This window comes from Cydia pomonella, chromosome 1 (assembly GCF_033807575.1).
Source record: "Cydia pomonella isolate Wapato2018A chromosome 1, ilCydPomo1, whole genome shotgun sequence".
In the NCBI taxonomy this organism is placed as follows: domain Eukaryota; kingdom Metazoa; phylum Arthropoda; class Insecta; order Lepidoptera; family Tortricidae; genus Cydia; species Cydia pomonella.
The window spans coordinates 16,821,681-16,844,292 of NC_084703.1; the positions used below are offsets into that span (position 1 = coordinate 16,821,681).

At 35.8% G+C, this 22,612-nt stretch overlaps 1 protein-coding gene across 1 annotated transcript in view; it reads right to left on the bottom strand.

The window, feature by feature from the left end:
- LOC133516958 (uncharacterized) overlaps positions 1–22,612 on the bottom strand; it is a 110,924-nt gene that overhangs the window by 73,666 nt on the left and 14,646 nt on the right. Inside the window, exon 2 of the mRNA XM_061850031.1 lies at positions 282–425. Within this exon, the coding sequence (XP_061706015.1) occupies positions 282–425 (144 nt within the window). The remainder of the gene's footprint in view (positions 1–281; positions 426–22,612) is intronic.

The following is a 22,612-nucleotide window of genomic DNA, read 5'->3' on the forward strand; positions in this document are numbered from 1 at the left end:
TCATTTGAAAAATAATTAAACGTCGAATTTAAAACGAAAATTAATATATTTCTAATACAGTATACAACCATATACTCGTACGTCCAGCTGCTGGGTACAGGCCTCCTTTCATGCCCGAGAGGGCTTGGGCTATAGTTCCCATGCTGGTCCAATGCGGGTCGGGGACTTTCACATAAACCTTTCAATTTCTGCGGGTATGTATACAGGTTTCCTCGCGAAGTTTTCCTTCAATGAAAAGCTAGTGCCAGGGAAGTGAAGCTTCTATACGAGTCAATAAATACCTTCAGTAGGTGTAGTCTGCTGGCTGGAGTTGATTCTCGGGCGCTCCTCCCCGGCGGCTATGTGCTTGGCCGTGCGCCGGACCACCGGCCGCAGCTCCTTGTCGGCCTCGTTCGCTTCTTCTTCCTCATACTCGTACTCCATTTCTGAAAAATCGATGGTTCGTCAATTCATCTTGCAAAATATATTTTCACTGCTCATTTTCTAAAACCATATAGCAAAGCTTTTAGCTATATGGTTTTAAAATGTAATTTCTTAGTATTCCTATTCATTTTATCTAATATATCATTAGATTCATGACATTCCATCAAAAATATACTTATTTGCAATTCGCGCGTTAACAGCTCGGCCGAATTTCACCTTCCCATACAAACGGAGTTTCGTTCTCATTTTAAAACTACGACGTGTTGGATTTACACATAAAATTACATGAGGTATGTCTGTAATTAATTTAATACAGCCCCAGCTAATAAAACAAACGAAATCGAGCAAATCAAGTTTTGTATGAAAACCTTAAATTCGCTGTATTTTCTAACTATGGTATCATCAAGTTTATGTATCTTCAGAGATACATAAACTACCAGGTAGTGTCCCGGAACTGGGGACATTACTATAGAGATAACCAAGGAGAGCGACGAAACAACCGGCTTCCAGTAAAGATTTATGACAACTAAAGAACAAAAGAATGATACATATAAAGGGAAAAGTAATAACATAGACCATAGGTAAATAGTTATTTGTACAACAAGAGAGCAAAGTTGATATTTCTTCGAGTGCTTGTTTTGAGTCCCGTGCAAGCGAAAGATTCTATAATATCTAATTTAGAATCTTGAGCGTAGTAAGGGACTCAAAAGCGCACGAGATGTAAATAACTTTGATCTCGTGTAGTACACAAAAATTTTCACGTCAGTCAGCCATTAAAAAATACAACCTGAAAAAATGTAATCCAGACGGACGGATCACTATTTCACTCATATTTTCTGAAGGTATTCTAACAATTAACTTTAATTACCGCAATAAAACAAAACGAAAGAAATTTCAATAAAATAATACGAAAATAATGAATTAACGAACATCAATTGACAGTTCAATTGACAACTTTTTTTTTGTAAAAAGAAAACTTCGTAAGATCCGGTCCGAATTGCGGATACTACGACTTATTTCGGGGGTCTATTATAAACCGTCAATATACCGTTGAATAACGTATGCACTTTTTTGTCTCTTTCTCTTTGCTAATGACGTGAAAGGGATAAAGACAATAGAATCCAAATATTTCGAACTTGTATTAGGCCCCGCACGTTGAAATTACATTCGAATCTAAACGTCACTTGAATGTTATTTTGTCTCACTCGGTGAGCAAAATGCGGTTTTGCTCACTGTTTTTAAGCAGCAAATTACCCTTGTTCCAGCTGCTGACGTGAAAAATATATTAATAATATATGTACTTAGGTCATAAGTTCCGACACAAAGGTTTTAACTGATAAAATATAATACAGAGCTTTCAATAAAAAAGTTTTCCATGATTTGAAAGCTTGTTTTATACTGATCAAAACGTAATATAGTTAGTTTAAAATTTAGATCACGTCTTTATTTACTACTTGTTTACTTTGGGATTATCGTGAAAAATTATGCTTTACAAAAGGGAGTAAAAGTCAGTGTCACACTAATTAAAATAGGTACATAAGTTTATTTGTATGCACCTACTTTATTAGAACATTATTTTGTCACCAGCATTAAGTTCTCCGACAAGTCTGTACTTCAGCTCAGCACTACCCTGAAAACTTAGTACCTTTCAGTGACACGACAATTTTTGACTGCCATTAGCCGGGTCTACACAGAGCAAGCATAGGTATATGCGAGGCAACTTCTTCACGCACAATACGGCCAGTGTAGACGTGCCTCGGCCGAGGCGGCGCACTCGGGCGAGGAAAACGCGCGCGCCGCCTCGACCGAGGCCCGTCTACATTAGCCGTATTGTGCGTGAGGACATTGCCTTGCGCGTATTATGCTCGCTCTGTGTGGGCCCGGCTATTACCGTACTTTTTGTCTGTAGTCTGTACCTATAGCCTTTTTATCAGTCAAAACCTTTTTGAAAGAACTTATGACCTGACATAGTACATATAAAGCCATAATGAATAGAATCAGGCGTTACTTAAGGAAATCCTTACCAAAAACTGAAAGTCAAAAAATTGAAAGTGAAAGTTGTCGGACGTTAGACCGTCAACATCTCCAGCATCTCCCGAGGAAGTGAGAATGCCTCGTAGAGAGGCGAAACACGTGTCGGGTTTTGTACTTTTGGTGGTGGGTTGTTATGAGTAATTATTTGCGTATTTATTTTTGCGGTGGGAGGGTGGGAATATTAATTTCATGTAAAAATACGTAAGTAAGTATAATGAGTTAGCACTGGTTGATTGGCACGTTATCTTTTCGTGGATTAGCAAAGTAATACTTTATGCTTTAAATAGTTTTTTAATTACATATAAAACCTATTTAGACCTGGACACCGCAGATATTCCTTATCCGATTATATGTAAGTACAAAGTTTCAGAGCAATCTAGGATGCCGATTCGGGTAAAAGGGAAAGTTTATAAATCAGCTGTCAGACCAGCATTAATGTACGGACTGAATGCTGGGCTATTAAAAAGGTGCACGAAAACGAAGTCCATGTTGCAGAGATGAAGATGCTGAGATGGGCAGCAGGCGTAACAAAACTTGATAAAATACGAAACGAGTATATCAGGGGGCGTTACAAAATTGCGCCCATCACAAATAAGATCACCAAAAGCTGACTTAGATGGTATGGCCACATAATGAGACGTTCCGAAGATCACGTGGTCAAGAAGGCGTTGACAATACCATGCACCAGAAAAGCCAGTGGAAGACCCAAAACCACGTGGCTGGCTACTATAACCCGCGACCTGGAGCGAGCCCAACTTACAGATGCGACAACCCAGGACAGACCGTCCTGGCGGCTTAGAACAAGGAGAGCCGACCCCAAATAATGGGAAGTGGCAAGGAAGAAGAAGAAGAAGAAGTTTGCATGGAGAACTGAGCTTCCGCAAGGATGCGGACTAAATGAGCCAATCTAAATTCGAACAGAGATATTGTTTTATTTTATTTACAATCTTGTCAACAGATTAATATTGGGGACCTTTAGGATCCTCAGATATCGATTTTCAGCATTATCGGAAGTAAAATAAAGAAATTCAAGATGACGTCCTTCCGGATGTACAGATATTAAATTTCAACATCAGGCTGGCGTTTTTTTTTTTTAATTTTGCCTACGATTTCATAATAAAGGGTCTTTCGGATCTTTTTTGTCAATTTTAATATCAAAAAAAAAATTAAGAATTTCAATATGGCTGCCGTTCTTACCACGTTGACAACGGAGTCATGAAGGAGCCTTTCTAATTCTCAGATTAGATATATCCATTTTCAACAAGTTTAGACCAAAACAAAAGAAATTCAAGATGGTGGCCATTTTATACATTTACGACTACGGACCCATGTTAAGAGGCCTGTCGGTTCCTCAAATACCTATATATTTTTTAACATCATCAGTCAAAATATTAAGCAGCCCTTTGGGGTCGTCAGTCATTATTTTTATCATGATCAAACCAATTATAAAGGAAAACACGATGGCAAACTGTGCCCCATTGTTAGTATTCTAGGTCAGTAAAAAAAATCCTTACGCACACACACCCTTAGATCTCGATTTCCAACTCACTCGCATTTGCATTTTCATCCTTGACTGGTCATCATAATAATTAATATACAGCGTGTATTTTTGATACGACCACATAATCAAAGGGCAGTTAGTTTAGGCTGTAATTAACACACTTTCATAGGTTTTATAAAAAATGGATGACTTCTATTTTTTCATACAAAATAATTCAGTAAGCAATGTATCACTACTTTGTTTTAGCTCAAAACGTATCATTAATGACGCGATGTCATAACTGTCACAAGCAGAGACATGTCATATGCTTTTTCTATGGTCACAAGTGATAATGAAGTACGAAATACATTGCCGCTCGAAAAAAAAAAACTTAATTATGCTCTGGTAGTGAAGACTAAACTAAAATAATCTTTCAGAATTGTTTTATAACACTAAAACCTACGTATACTTTAAGTTTGAGGTTATATCAAAAATACACACTGTATAATAAGGGATTCGATCTCTCAAAAAACATACGCGCTGCAAATTACTTACATGATTTAACAATAAAATTTCAAAATAGATTAATGATGTAAAATTTGAATATAGGATGTCCAGCGGCAAATTACTCATTTCACAATTTTATGATCATGATCTAAAAATATTCATTATCATAAGCAGAAGATCCATGCGGATTTAATTTTTTTTTAATTGTATGCCTATGCATGCTGCGCTGCTGGTCAGTCTGTATAACTGTTAAATATTTCTCAAGATCATCTTATTCGGTAAAATTGGTGTTTCAACGAGCCACGAGCAGAGTAAATTACACCACGATATCCCCTTGTGGCTCCCCAACCAGGGCCGAATATTGGTCATGCATAGATTTTTAAAACAAGAGTTGTCACCTCTGCAGCTCTGTAGACAATAATTAAAACAGCCTGCGTTAACTAATTAACACTGTTAGCAATCTACACCATCGTCAGAACGAGGTTCTCAATTCGATCGCATTTTGGTACTTATCCAGTATTAAGGTACTAGGTCACATCATGTGTATAGCAGATTGATAGTGATACAAAATAAGTTTACTATATAGGCCCAGACCTGTAATGTTGTACGAAAGTCCACTAAAACACCTAGACTCATTGCGCCTGAAAAGTTATAAAAACATGACGTCTATATGCGTGCCTTGCGTGTATAAAAAATTGTAGCAAATCAAAAAGATCACTGGAAACGAACCATTCTACTCTACTTTTATGACACGGGCACTTTTGTTTGCCGTGCACGTGAATACCAGCATCATTGAATGCGCGGGGCGGTATCAAAATAAAACCGCGGTATAAACTTACAAAAGGCTTAATTGAACTGGGAGCTGCATGTAAATAGATTTCAGCATATATTTTCGCAAAAAAAAAAAAATAGTATCTCTCTGAGTGTATTCTTTACCACGCGGATATGGACATTTATTGATGTTAATATTTTTATACAAGATAAATCACCATTATAGAGATGCACTTAAAATTGACGATAAATTAGCAAAAAAGAATACGATCAAGTTTGTGCTAAATGTAAATATTGAATATACTACTATGTAATGTTGCAGACACTTCGCTGATAACTGCAAAGTATAAATAAACTAGCAAAATAAATGTCGGACCAAGCGCAATGGAAGGTTTCGCACCTGCTATTTACGATACAAAAGACTCGTGATTCGTAGCTTAAGTTGGCGGCCTACGAGCTATATACGCTGCGTAGCGTCTACTCCGTAGCCACGCGCGACTTTATTCGTCTCACTGGCCGTTGATCCCACCTCGTCTGCTTCAACTTTCTAGAGGTCAATTCAAACTCACATTGTGACATCTAAATAATGTCAGTCGCACGTGCATTTCGCTCGTACTGTCCGTACATGTATTGGCGCGAGCGAACCGACGGGCGACTGACGTTATTTAGACTTTGATGTCACAATGTAAGTTTGAATTGGCTTCCTAGATTCAGCTATTTTTTCTGTGGGATCTTGCCAGTAGGTACCTACTAAACGTGTGAAGTATTAGGCAGACTATTGCAAACCAAGAATTATTTGAGTACTAATGTAGGAATTAAATACTTATTTGCAGTACAGATTTTACCATAGTATTATTATGATTACCCATTGTCAACTCTATTTAGGTTAAAACTGTGATTACATACAAGATTAGCGATAAGGCCGCCTGTTGTCTGTCTCTATCTAATATTAATTGTTTTTCTTTAAGTTCGATCTTTTACTGAGGTGTGCTAATACCTATTTGGGATTAAAAATTGACACCTTGTTTAATTGGGGACCGCATATTGATAATGTTGGCAATAGGCTAAGAGCTATCCTTAGCAATCTTATTATAATTAAACAAAAAATGCCAAATAACATACTCCGTTTATTGTATATTGCCTTGCTGACTCCACAATTAACTATGGCATATCCGGCTATGAACGAACCTATAAAACTTATTTACAACGAATGCATAAATTACAAATTAGAATGTTAAAAACTATAGTTCCGCTAAAAATAAAACAATAATTTAGAAATAATTATGAAAACTTGATTAATTACTGTAGTAGGATTACGGCCAGTTTAGCCTTATCATTTAGTAAGTGTATATGATAAGAATACAAGCATCGTATGGGACCGGTGAATAGTTATAATAGGCCAAATAACCTTCACAGTCTACCCAATGAACCTAATTACATAACTAATAAAAATAATTATGAATATGGTAATAGGATCTGGTCCTCTTGCATTCCAAGAGTTCTAAACAGCTTTCGAATCGATGTAATTGAAAACATAAATAATAAACCTAATAATATTAAAGCTATTGTTAAAAAAGGCACCGATAGATATAAATTTTAAGTAAAAAGACTCAGTAGCATATAAAAATATTTAATTGTAACTCAATAACTTAAACATAGGTATAATCTTAAAAATATAAGATTTAGCTCTAAGGTAGATAAAAAATAATTAATTGTGTTTCTATTCGCTATATGCACGACTGTTGCGCAACTTAGCGTCCGCAAGTCTAGAGAAAACGTCAATTCACTACATCTTATAAAACTACTCTAAAACTAAAAAATACTGAGTGAATTTTCGTACGATTTTCATCTATCAATAGAGTGATTCTTGAGGAAGGTTTACGTGTATAACTTGTTAAGGTTTTGTGTAAATTGGTTGAAATATAACGATGTTGTTGGAAAAAATCACGATGGCTACGAGTTTTTATCTAAAACGCTGCCTAATCCGTCTGAGCTTTAACAACTAGGGCTTACAATCCGGATATCCGTCCAATTTACTATCCGGATAATTATTAAGTTGATATCCGGATAAAAAGAATAATTCTAATACCACTTTATATGTAGGGCTTACAATTATCCGCCCATTTTCGTATCCTGATAATTCGAATACTTATTATTTTACTATCCGGATATCCGGATAAAACGAATAATTCAAATATATATATTTTATTTAATAAAACTCATACGAACTTTATAAAAAGGGTAATGTAATCAAGGTTTTAGTATAAAAGGCTGCGTAACAGCAAGTGTTATGGTATTTTTAGGCGTATTACCTTTTCGCCGATGATTTTACGGTGATAACAAACTTCGGCATTTTTTTATGAGAACGTTTTATTTGGTTAAAAATTTTGTTTCTAAGTAGATTATTATTATGGTATATAACATTCAGTTACATAGGCGCGATAACGCGACGCACGTAAAATACGCCGTTGTAAAATCATGTGCAAACATACAATTGGTAACCGGTAGGTTAGATTAGTTAAGTTAGTAGTATTAATTATTATTGGGTTGCGATGTTAAACTTAAAAAAAATCGCCTATTATTTCTTACAAATCATTTAATTGCTTGATTAGATGGTTTTTCGAATTGAAGGCATAACTGTATTTGTTACAATGTATGGGTTATAGAGATTCTTCTATCCTCCGTTTAATATTGGTTGCCTGCGATGCGAATTTTTTTTTTTTAATTATTTAAGTTGATGTATAGATATTTGGCTTTATTACATATAAATTTGACTACCATGAATTTTAATGCCAGTCAATTCCTTCAAAAAGTTGTCCAATACAATTGACATATGGAACAGAACGTGGTTTTGATGATATTAAGATATTCGAATATGTCTTCTAACTTTTGAGACAGTCTCTTCTCGTTGAGATCTTACATTGCGTTTAAGGTCGATCAAAGTTTTCTTTGCAAATTTATTCAAACTACTACTTCAATGGCTACTTCAGTGACTCAAAAAGGCCTTTGGCCTCTAACAAACACCACTGAGCCCTGTTCTGCGCCACTTCCCGTCTTAAAAGACTTCGTCACTCTAGCCCAGCGGTACCTGAGACGCCCAGATGGACGTTCTCCACCCGGGTGCCACACATATGCTCTACTCACAGCTCGATCCTTTCCTATCCTCTCCAGGTGACCAAAACAGCGAAGTCGTGTTGGTTTAAGCGCTCGCTAGATGGAGATATGGAGTTTTAAATAAATAAATAAAGGCTTGTATTAAAAAATGACATTTTTGATTAGAAAAAAGCTTAGTTAAGTTAGCATTTCATCCCACATCCTTTCATGTTTTTTCATAAGTAACTTACTTTACCCATTCTTGGAAAGTTGAAAACTTCTAGAAAAAGATCACATAATGTGTGGCGTTTGCAAAGCTATTTACACGGATACAGTAATTATAATTAAACATTTTCAAACTACGTATGCACCGATATATATTAATTATATTAGAAAAAATAAATAAAAACGAATAAAAATTATCTATCCACGAAACTTATGCTTATTATGAGCACTCTCGAGTATGCCGCATCCATCCTAGCGCATCGTCTTATCTGCCTCATACATAGCTGGTTCTGTTTGGTGTTCAGTTGGTAACGTAAATATAATTATGTTCCGAGCGTTTAGTAATAAGTATCTTGTTATGAATTTATACCCACTATCCACTCTCGTGCTTGATATTTTTCAGTGACTTCTATTATTATAATAAAATAAGGGTGACAGCTGGTAACTACAGTTGCCAAATAAGCACGTGAGTGGCTATGAATTTTCTCATGTAAGTGAATTATGTAATTATTTATGACAGTAAAGTTCTTTAAACCTAAACCTATAATTATCAAATTAAAAAAGCCTAGTTATATTAAGCATTTCATACAAATTACAATGGTCCCTCACACCATACACTTTAAATGAATATTTCAGGAGTAATCTTAATTTAAAGTTTCATTTCAAGCCATATAACTTGTACGACATGTTAAAGACGCTATCCGCAGTTAGTTCTAATTTTTACCACCTTATGCGCTGGGATCGCTTTACTTACCCACAGCATTACATTTGCACATAGCCAATAGGATAAAGTGGCCAGTAGTTGATGATTTACCCTATCGTGCGTATTTTCTTCCCTAACGTAAAATTTACTGCCAGCACGAGCTACGCGTTTCTACTTGTACCTCATAGGTCACGTGTTTTTTCCTCATTGAAGTAAAAATGCCAATGAACAAGAGAAATCAGCGAGCTGGCGGGCAATTCTATTTAACAATTTGTTTAGTATGACCGTGACGATCGCTCGCTGATTGGTCCCCACGCGCACGCATCATAGAGTGGTGTCGTCAAAAATTTCGCTAGTTTAAGATGTGCGACAAGATCGATACCTCCTCAGTAAAATGAGGCAATTACAAAATCAGGATTTTGCAGGAAAGCCGTTCAATTGAATGTACATTGGAACGTAATTTAAAACGTTGAATATGTTCTAACGAAATGTCTCCAAGTCTGCATTAATGCAATTCAACATTTTTTCGCAGTTAGTGATATAAGAGTATATACTCCAGTTTACGCGTATTTTAGCGGAGGCTTTATGAACTTGATTCGGTATACGTCAAAATGTGTCAGTTTTTACGATATCTAAAGAATGCATTCGCTGATTACGGATTACAATGAAAACATTATATAATTTTATTGTGGAAAATCTTTTTTTCTTTGATAAGTGACAATTATCAACCAACATACGTTTTTTCATAAATGATGTGTCAGATAAGCAACCAAAGACGAAAGTGTTCACTTGAAAGAAATAGTTTTTAACTGTTTAAATTTAAACGCAGTGTTAGGGCAACCACGATTAAGCCAAACATTGGGATAGTTTTAAAATGATTGAAATAATATTTTGATTGTAGATAGCAGCATGAAAATGAGGGGTTTAGTTGAGGAAAGATGAGTGTAAACCATTGATTTTGTAGTTGCATTTAAATTATTAATTATGAATTGATTTTAAAACAATACAATTATATGAAATTATTTATTTGGCTTTATACTCTTATCTACCTATACCAACTTGACGTGTATATTAAATACACGCCAGCACTCTTATGCAAGGAAAGGACCTATAAGAAGTAAATAAAGTTGGAACGGCGAAATACCTATGGGCTAAGCCTGACAATTTCATATCCAGAAATAGAGACATGTACAATGTCATTCCCCTTCCCAGATTTGACGATATAGCGAACAGTGTGAACACGGTTTACATTCCTTAAACAGATAGAGGTGTGAGATAGCTTACATTCATTCGTGGAGCTGGCGGCGAGGTGGGGCGAGCGAGGTTGACTGAATTGCCGAAAATCGATGCGGGCTCGCGAACCGGCGATTACACGCGGAGACCTTTCACAGGTCACTTTGAAGCTTGGTGAAACCGACACATGTCTTTTGCTGAACGAAACGTAATCAGATCACAGTCAACAGCGCTCTGCTAACTAGGAGTTATAAATACTCAGATATCAAACATTAGTAAAAAAATCTGGTTAATATTTCTGACCGTATCATCCATACTGCCGACTGTACTATTGTTTTGGAACACACACACAAATCGCAATTATACAAGTTTATATTAAATGACAAGGCTTATTTAGCTTACTGTGGAAGTAGGTCGATTTATACACATCATGGAACAATGGTGTTCCGTGATGCCCCTTTATAACACATACAGCCCCTTTTTGACACTTAGATGTAAGGGGTACACCGAGCGGACTCTGCCCTTGCCCGCTTCATAGGACGCACACTGAGGCAGCACCCTCCAGGGTGTAAGGAATATTGAGTATTTATGGAATCTAAAATGAACTAGGGCTATTAGGTGAAAGCAATGGACTAAATACTTGGCTATGTAATATAAAAAACCGGACGCCTGCCTAATAAAAATAGTAGTACCAATTCAATTTTAATAATATTTATTTAATAGGAAAACCAAGAGCAAGTTACACGCAGCAACTAAAAAGAAAACCGCGAAAACTGGCGTCTACTCCACCGACAAGAGCCTTGCTCTTAAATTAAAAGAGAGAGAGAGAGAGAGAGAATATTTACTTACTCGTAGCATTAAATTATATTTATTTATTTATTGTTCGGAGAACCATCAGCTATAAATTGCACATTGTTATATATACATATAAATAACAAAGAGCCAATTATAGGTTCCCACCGGTAGCAACATATATTCTTCATCACTTTAGTTCAGTTACCATTTTTTTATATATTTACATCACATTGGCTCGAAAAAGATCTTATTTCATGCAGGTATACTGAAGGACAAAGGCATGTATTGTTCCCGTGGGAGTTATGGATTGTGAAAACAAAGAATATATTTATTTTTGTTGTTCATCTTAAAAAATATTTAATATGATAAATTTAATAACCGTTTAATATATTTTTACAGAATTTCCAATCGTGGCTGAATGCCGGATAGGTCTGTGCCTTCGATGCCTAAACCTAAATCACAATATGGCCGACGAATGTTCGAAACGTCATGTGTGTATTTAAGAATTTCCCTTAAAATTTAGTTTTTTCTTAGCAAGTGTTTCTTTAGACGACCGGTCTGGCCTAGTGGGTAGTGACCCTGCCTATGAAGCCGATGGTCCCGGGTTCAAATCCTGGTAAGGGCATTTATTCTTGTGATGAGCATGGATATTTGTTCCTGAGACATGGGTGTTTTCGATGTATTTAAGTATTTATAAATATTTATATATTATATATGTATATCGTTGTCTAAGTACCATCAACACAAGCCTTGTTGAGCTTACTGTGGGACTTAGTCAATTTGTGCAATAATGTCCTATTATATTTATTTATTTATATAAGTGTGTGATGGAAAACATTGTGTGTAACTCCGGGGGTAAGAATATTGCAAAGTCGAGTCTTTAATGCACTCCAGCCTGTGGCTGTCGTGCATCGAAAGACCTCGTATGCAAAATTTCCCTTACTCCTCTCGTTGCGCAATGTACTATTTAATCTTAATTAGCATGGCTAATTTTGAACAACGTTTGAGCTATTTTTCCTTGTTGCTTGTAAATAAATAATAAAGACTTCCTGTTATAAAAAATATAATTAGTGAGAAAAATAAAATTGTCTCTTTTTGTAGAAAAGAATGTCTGCTGCCCTTGTCAGTTATTCCTTGAGCAAAGGAGTCAAATTTAAGGTATCCAGTAATTGTTTCCCAATTTTAGATAACTAAATTTGCAACGTGTATCCACTATCCGCACGTGCAAATATTACCGACGATTTATTGGCAAACAATCTTATGGAAATAAAGAAGTATACGTGCATACAAACATATGTGTAATTTCAGTGAGGCTAAAAACTCAATAAAATTATGGCTGAACACATTTCAAAGGGCGCTATTCATGTTTTACGTAAGACTATTCAGATGGCAGGGGGAGTCGAATGTCTTATATTTATTTGTTACAAGGGGGTGGGAGGAGTCTTGATAGTTCTTACGTAAGATCACAAAAATACGCAAATCTTATATTTTACTAAAAAAAATGCGTGGATGTAATGTGGACCTTATGTAAAAATTGTTCGTAAATTTGCCGAGATAATCTAATGACCATACATTGTTTTACGCGGTAAACTTAGCAGTAAGCACAATGTCATTTTCTCTACATTCCGTAATCGCATGCGTTCAACGCTGCGTCTATCGCATAAAACAACTACTTAGACGAAGAGCTGGTAGACTTTTTAGAGTAAATAAAATTTGCCTAATACTTCTCCTATCATACCCTAAATCAGCACTGCAGGACTGACTGCCGGGTAGCCGTGCTAAATCAACTAAAGATTTTTTTTGCCCCAAAATATGTTCTTGAGGCATCTGTAATTTTTAAAGTAAAAGTTTAGTATCTAAATAGTCATCAAAAATAAGCCAGAACATTTGGTCGGGTCTTTGACCTTGTCAGGCGATCTAGAAATTGATTTGAAAAATGTTTTACACGCGCCTGGCAAGATCAAAGACCCGACCAAATGTACTGGCTCTTGGAAGATATAACTAGATGGAATAGAAAATTCTGCCGTTTACGGCGCGGGGGACGAGATAACGCACACACATTGTTAACACTAATGCATTTTTGCATGCATCGCTACATACGCACACGACTAAATTATCAAAAACTAGCATAAACATATTCACACAAGTACAAGAACAACCATAGACAACCCTGTCCGTGAACGAGATGACGTCAGTTTTAAGTAAACCTAGATTGTGCGTGGGACGCGTCGATAATATTGTCAATATTTTATTGACAATAAATTTTAATTTCTGTTTTTGTAAATTATAATAATAATTAAAAATCAAGTCTTTGTAATAGCATTTTACTAACTTTTGATGTTTGTAATGTATGTATGTTAGTTTGTCAATTTGTTTAGGGCATATCTTTCAAGCTGATATAGAATGATTTTCTATTATCAATTTATTAGTATATTTTTACATGTTGGTTTAGTTCTGATAGCAATGCAATATACCATCGAGCATGCAGATCTAATGACAGAGATGAAAGGCGGCCGTAGGATATCATGTAAGGGATGTTGAGTGGGGGATTTTTACTACAGCTATACAATATGAAATGCCATGGTACGTGCTTACTGCGTATTAAAAGGGGTTTCTTTTTACGTCATTACTGGTAATGAGTAGCAATTATTTCCTGTCAATACTTGTATTCAATAATTGAATACATTTTTTAAATTATTGGTCATGTTTAAACTCTTGGTGCAAGTATTGAAAACTATTATTGAAACGAAATAATTGCTTACAATTATTGCAATTCAAGAAAAGAATACATGTAAAATTTCCTAACAATCGGCCCACCCCGCCCCCATGGTGATATTCGTGATTATTTTCAGACCTCCTCCACTCCCCTCTTACTAGGCATGACAGGATTAATGGACAACCTCTAACATACGATCTTGTAAAGGCTATAAAATGATTATTTTTTTCACATGGATGATTCGTCTGAATTTAGGCTCAGGCTGAACAATTTTGGGTCATTCTACTTTTTACTATTTACTGCAGCTTTTTTTGTCCCCAGAAGCAGATACATGATTTTTATAAAACAAACAAACAAATATTTATTCAGCAAATGGGCCACAGGGGCACTTTATATGAGAAGTATCAGTAAAATTTTCAACTTGTCTCAAGTACCTACATAGTTCAAAATGTCTACCAGCTCTCGGCGCTTTACCCCACGCACATCTATCTCGTTTATGCACTCTCAGTGAGAGTGAAAGAAGAACACGAACTTTCAGGGCCTTAAAAAAGACCGGAATTGGCTTTAGAAAGCCTAATAGAGATCCCAAGAATTGGCGAGTCATCCCAAGATTGGCGCAGGCACTGTTTTTTATGAAAACTATTGTAACTGGTAAATCCTAGGATTTCCCGTACTTAGGGATTTTACAGTAACATACAGTGACTCATTTAAGTAAACTGTACTAGCCCCAATAGGGATTATTTTCCCCTCCGGCTCAGAAATGAGATGTAAGTCGCTATTGTAATGGCACAAGTACCATTAATTCCTACATTCAATAATGATCAAGATGTGAATAATGATGATTATAGAATCTAACCACTTAGAGACAATTTTGTCGGTCGCCGCCGGGTCATTAGCCCATAACAGCTCGTTCCTGGGATGTGTATATATGTTTCATTTATTTGCTGTGAGAAAAGCCGCAACACGCCACTGAGCTTACAAGAGTTCTCGCAAAACACTTCACCCAGAATGAAAACCCTAGTGTTGGTTGGATATTTGCCGGGACCCAATAAAGCCCCATATTACATCAAAAATTGTCTACAGCCTGTATAATAAAAGCGGCCAAGTGCGAGTCGGACTCGCCCATGAAGGGTTCCTTTATGACGTATTAAAAAAAACTACTTAAACTACTAGATCTCGTTCAACATTTTACCACTTTGGACACACATTTTACCACTTTGGTAGTGTCTCTCGCGCAAACTATTCACTTTAGAAAAAAATTATATTAGGAACCTAAATATCATTTTTGAAGACCTATCCATAGATACCCCACACGTATGGGTTTGACGAAAAAAAAATTTTTTTTAATTTTATGACGTATTAAAAAAAACTACTCACTAGATCTCGTTCAAACCAATTTTCGTTAGAAGTTTGCATCGTAATGTATATCATATATTTTTTTTAGATTTTTCATTCTGTTATTTTAGAAGTTACAGGGGGGGGGGACACACTTTTTTTCACTTTGGGAGATTCTCTCGCGCAAACTATTCAGTTTAGAAAAAAATGATATTAGAAACCTTAATATAATTTTTGAAGACCTATCCATAGATACCCCACATGTATGGGTATGTTGAAAAAAAAAATTTTTTTTAAATTTCATGACGTATTAAAAAAAAACTACTTACTAGATCTCGTTCAAACCAATTTTCGGTGGAAGTTTACATGGCAATGTATATCATATATTTTTTTTAGATTTTTCATTCTGTTATTTTAGAAGTTACGGGGGGGGGGACACACATTTTACCACTTTGGAAGTGTCTCTCGCGCAAACTATTCATTTTAGAAAAAAATTATATTAGAAACCTCAATATCATTTTTGAAGACCTATCCATAGATACCCCACACGTATGGGTTTGATGAAAAAAGATTTTTTGAGTTTCAGTTCTAAGTATGGGGAACCCCCAAAATTTATTGTTTTTTTTCTATTTTTGTGTGAAAATCTTAATGCGGTTCATAGAATACATCCACTTACTAAGTTTGAACAGTACAGCTCTTATAGTTTCGGAAAAAAGTGGCTGTGACAGAATCGGACAGACAGACGGACATGACGAATCTATAAGGGTTCCGTTTTTTGCCATTTGGCCACGGAACCCTAAAAAGGACATCAATTATACAAATAATAACAAAAAAACTAATGTAATAAAATTCCGAGGGAAAGCTATTTCGCTTGTGGAATGTTGATGATGGTGATGGAAAAAAACTACCCTGTCTTGGCCTGGGCCTCAAACTTCTTATATCTATGGCCTCAAACTATCTCCATACCAAATTTCATCTTATCGGTTCAGCATTTTAAGCGTGAAGAGGTAAAAGACAGACAGAGTTGCTTTCGCTTTTAATTTATTCAGTAGGGATGTTCAGTCACCATCAAATATATCTGAGCTGCCAATGTGTTTATAAATATCTGAGTCTAATATTATCAACAAAGAGCATATAATATTATCAAGTTGAAGTGCCAGTTTAGATATTTTTAGGCACCTTGACTGCTTCGATATATCGAACTACACATAAATAACAAACATATGAACAATTGTTATAGTAGTTTATGTGACTACTACATAATAAAAGGCATTAAAATACACGACTGTGGGTTTAAAAAACGAACGAAGTGAGTTACTTAATAGGATCACATCAGTGTTTTAATGCATAATTATGTACAGTTACATACACTATTTTATCTACACACATATTATAAACTTTCTATGATATATTCACTAAACCAAATTACAGGGCATCGTTGCTTTCTTGGCGGAACTCGCGGATATGTGGTGGCGTCACCGAAATATTATTATCGCTCATTTTACACAAAACTTTTGCTATAGTTACTTTAAAAACAACTAAACATATTCATTTTATACTTAAAACTAATTAATAGATAAACTTTCGTAGTTTTTTTTTAATTCAGAGACAAACTAGAGTCGGGGGCCTATTTCCGTATCATTCGATACAAACTAACATACAAGATATGTCAATTGTATGCAATTTACATTTCATTTCGAACAAAAAGGCATCTCGACTGATATTAGAATAGATGTCAAATGGAATTGCTTTTTTTTTCAGAGATGTTCCAGATTTCAAGTCGTAACTAAATCGATTTTGATGTAGTTACGAAGCAATTACAATATCATCACAGATAAGAAATTTGTTGTAACAAAACAGTTTATCGTAATGTTGGCCATTATTTACGTATTTTGAAGGCATCATAGAGGGTTTATGATATGTGTGTAGATAAAAATATTAAGTCACAATGTGGCTTTATACTTATTTTTGAAGTTAGTTTTACGGCACGAACGTAGATTTGAGCAATCTTGGCGGTCATAAGTCGAATTATTAAAAATCAACATGCTGATAAGCCCTTAATCACCTATCTAGTAGATTCCTGGCGAAACACTCCCACCCCTTTTACCTCATTTGATATCGTTTGTGCCGATCAACAGGTAATCGAAAATAGGTCGTCACTCGCAGTGTACGTATCAGTTCTCATTACCTTATTTTTTGAATGCTTAATAAGTGCTAAAAACATTCAACAGTTTAGAGCCAAACTAGCTTCTCCTGAGCGTCGGCTTCTAGTCATGTCTGAGACTGTTACTTGGCGCAACGCTCAAAAGACGCTAGTGGGGGTGCCTGTGTGGCCCTTGGTGTAGGCAACGTGTTACACACTCAAAATTTATCAGACTTGTAAGGAAATAGTACATTACGATACAAGTGAGAAAAATAGGAAATTCGAAATGAGTGGCGATAAATTAAAAAACGACCGAACGGAGTGTTTTAAATCGACACGAGTTGCGAATTACCTATTCGCACATGTATCGTACAAGATTTTACAGTACATATGGCCCTTTAAATGTTCGACACAGTAACGTAATATGCTAATTTACGCACTCGTGCGGTAAAGTAGCATCATATGTATGTACTGTCTACTGTAATAATATATTTTATCACGATTATTTAAACTTATGTGTATGTATAGGCAGAATACGAAGGTTGAGTGAAAAATTTAAAAAAATACTGTCATTATTCAACTGTCTTCCCGCGAAATTTCAATTGGCGTCTATATTCAAAACAATTTTACGGCATATTTAAAGTTACGTGTCGGTAGATATCGTGAAAATGGAGAAATTAGAGCAGCGTGCTGTGATTAAATACCTGCATAAAAAAGGATTGACACCGAAGCAAATTTATGATGATATGCAAAGTACATTAGGGTAATCCTGTCCATCATATACGATGGTGAAAAAATGGGCAGCTGAATTCAAGCGTGGACGAGATAGTATCGCAGATGACCCTCGTCCCGGGAGGCCAACAACGGTGACTAACACGGACAATATCGAGGGCTGGGTGGTCAAATCCGATAACTAGCAAAATATGCATTTTGAGATAATCGAATTTGAAAGTTTAAGGTCCTGTAAATTTGGATGCTGAGGGAATTACTTCAAAATTGTGTTTAATATGAAAACTACCATTATTACTTTATGACTTGAAGACTAACGCACATCCTTAAAACCCACCATTTCTCTTTTATTTCAAAATTATTTTCAACAGAGAACAATCTTATCGGGTTTTGATTTCAATAATATTACATCTTGCGGAGTTACAGGGTTTTATTGGAAGTTTCGAATTTGAAAGTTTAAGGACCTGTAAATTTGGATGCTAAAGGAATTACTTTAAAAAACTGCTTAAAATTAAAACTCCTATTATTACTTTATGACTTGAGGACTAACGAACATCTCTAAAATCCACAATTCCTCTTTTATTTCAAAATAACTTTCAACACGGAACTACTTATCGGGTTCTGATTTAAATTAATATTTCATCTTGCGGACTTAGAGGGTTTTATTTAAAGTTTTACTGCCAGTTTTATCACAAATTAGTCTTAAAAATTTAATCGGATTCACAACTATCACAATAAGTTGGTTCTACCTCGTTCACAGATGCTAAACCACGAATCCAGGGGGGAATTCTTCTGGAATAATACCTTTGTTACACATCGTTTCCAAGTCTCTTTTCTTTGCTTTACTTATTGGCAAGTGATTGTCGTACAATGAATCAATATCCATCGGGTACTCATTACTAGCCACAGAAGGTGGATTAGAGCGTGCTCGTTTTCTTGTTTTCGGAGTATTGATTGTATGCCCATAATTAGAAAGTCGTCAGTGAGATCATAGTTGAAAAAAAAATTGTATTTTTCCCCTTTTACATACTTCATCATTGTTGTCGTCTAAATGTAAATTGTCGTCTTTGTATTTAAATTATTTCACTTTATAGTTTTCTATTAGGTATTTTTTCCGTTGCCCATCATCAGTATTAATGTGTTTAATCTGTTTTCTTCTCGCTTGTTTGAATGTATTTTTCTAGTCCGATATGCTGTTAATAGAAACATTTTTAGCTGCATTTTCTATGGCTGCGTGCATCGAGTCAACCTCCATGTAGGTATGTCCATTTTCTAAAAACTTTTGCTCGATGGTATCTAGATGCTCGGGATTTTGAACGGCCCAGAGAAGTAGCGCAGAAATGTTAAATATTTACGTGTTTTGGTATACATTCTGACAGGTAGTAATATAGACATGTGCCTATTTCACAGCTTCCCTTTTTTCCATTAATTTCAGACCAGCACAGACAGTAAGCTACATTTGGCAATCTCGCTTCATAAATAGTAAAGTTATACAATACTAGCTTCCCCATTAATTTAATCAAAACACACCCTCTCTCTCTCTCACACACACACACACACACACACACACGCACACGCACACACACACACACACACACACACACACACACACACACACACACACACACACACACACACACACACACACACACACACCCACACACACACACACACACACCCGCGCGCACACGATCTCCCTGTGACTGGCCTGGACGTACGGTCTATTGTGAGTGATCTTTTAAGGTACCTACTTTTGTAGATCAGCATTTCTATAGAAAAATGACTGTGACATAATAGTACAAGTTTTAAGTTAATTGATGTACATTACATTGTACAGTAGCTAGGCGATTTTCGTATTAAAATAAAACTAGATAGGCACTACTTACTCATAGCTATACTTAGTTTGTCAGTACCTACGAAGCGCGCCGCAAGCGAAATATACCTACCGCTGCCGGGAAGCGTGTACCTACGTGTACAAATCTACAGGTGTAGGTATTAGACCAGGGCCATAACTAAACTACCCAGTCGGCCTATGCCACAACGAGTTGTCGACAAAGCGGCAGTCGACCAGGCGTTACCCGGCCCAGACTTCAACGTAAGTAAGTAATTGTAAAATAAACGGGTCAGAAAACTTCCTGATGAAAATAAATCAGCCATATGGACAAACTTTTTCATCTCGTTTGCAATGTCCATTTGATTTTCATCCAAGTCCGCTGATGAGTTTCCATCGCTGTGTTCCCTTATTTGAGGTGAACCTATAAAATGCAATAACAACGAAAACAATAAAACGCTTTACCCCTAGAATAGAATGACAAAGCGTATTTATAGGGTTTTATGCAAAAATATTTTTAATGGCCTGGCTCTAGAGCTAAAACCCTATAAGACGAAATGTTTTTTATATCACAACATACACCTTGTATACGTCACACGTAGTTCTAAATTTTAAAAACGTTTGCTCGAGTTATCGGGTTCGACCGCCTGGGTCTATTATTAGTGAGTAGGTAGGTATGGCACTTACTTGGTTTAAAATCAGGTTTAGACTTTGTGTCCGCTTCCTTAATATTATCAGTAGAAGAAGTACCGGTCGTTATTGTACCTCTAGACATAAAATATTACACAAATAAGAATAATTGACAACAAATAACAATCGTTGTTGGGTTTTACTACGAAGACCTTGAAATTCATCATTACTGTTAAAAAATGTACCTGCTTTCGTGTAGAAATCATTTTCCGATTAAAACAAATAACGATCATGTTAAATAGACACTAAGAGTTAACTGATAAATGCCATTACTTAAAACAAATAACGTATTATGAAAGAATACGTACATATACGTTTGCCATTGACATGAGGTTATAAAAACAAATACAAATATTTACCTGATTTCGTGCCTCCTTGAAGAGCTACATTCACTATCTTTCTTGATCGATAACTCATTTTCACTAATTTAACAACTTTCACTTGAGTATCATCACTTTAAACTGTTTATACGATTTTTATTTTAAATTTTTTCAACGAATACAAAGTGCTGCGCGGGAGTGGTAAACCTAACTGACGAAACAATGACGTTTCGGCTCTGGGCTCGAGTACGATAAGCCCAGTTATGGGTTTTAACCTATAACTTTTGAGAGAGTGTTGCAGTCTTAAAAAAAAATGAAAAGAAGTTAAATTGCTTTAACTATGGCTTTGTATTTGTATTTTAAAGGAGAAATCATATACTTACACTAAAATGGTTTTACTATAAAAAAAGTGCGATACTTTTAAAAACTTTTTGCTATTAATATCTTATAAGTTAATATAACTGTTCTTACCAGAACATAAAATAGTCAATGTGACCATGAAAATTACATGCTTAATTCCTATACATGCAGCTATCCAGTTTTTCCATTGGAAGTCTTACAAAATGTAGCACTTATTGCTACTTACATGATTTTATCTTAAAAAACTATTCAACAAATTCGAGAGTTATTCGATTACTGCATTATTAAAAACGTAGAAGGAGTATTAAATCACGAAATTGGTATTGACCACTAGAAAGAGCTTGAAAAGTACTGTATGAAACTGTATTTAACTCAAATATGTAATTTTTTCGACTTATCGGGTTTGACCACCCAGCCCTCGATATGGCAATTATATGCGAAATGTTAATGAAAGACCGGCGACTAACGGTGCGGGAAATAGCTGACATCGTAAGCATCTCTTATGAAATAACTCAAAATATTATAGTCAACGAATTAGGTTTTTCCAAGGTGTCGGCGAGATAGGTCCCGAGGCTTCTTTCAGTGGAACAAAAAATCCCTCGCCGTACTAATTCACGTGAATGTCTAGACCTGTATGAAGCCGATACTCAAGACTTTTTGGACAGATTTGTAACTATGGAAGAGACGTGGGTCCACCACTATATACCAGAGACCAAACAGCAATCGAAGCCAACGCAATTTTGTCGGCCAATAAAATCATGGCATCTGTTTTCTGGGATGCAAAGGGAATAATAATGGTTGACTATCTCTAGAGAAGTAAAACTATAAATTCCGACTATTATTGCGAGTTATTACGCAGATTACGCGAGGCTCTGAAGATAAAAAGACCTGGAATGTTGACAAAGAAAGTTATCTTCCACCTGGACAATGGACGTGTTCACACGTCACTAAAATCGATGGCGGAGATTGCCAAATGTGGGTTTGAATTAATGCCCCACCCACCCTATTCACCCGATTTAGCACCATCGGACTTTCATCTGTTCCCCAATTTTAAAAAAACATATGAGTGGTATGAAATTTTCAAGCAACGCCAAGGTCCAAGCTGAGGTGGATGCCTATTGTGAAGGTCTCGAGGAAAGCTTCTTCAAAAGTGGTGTAATGGCTCTGGAATCCAGATGGAATAAGTGCATTCAACTCGACGGGGATGTAGAAAAATAAAAATAA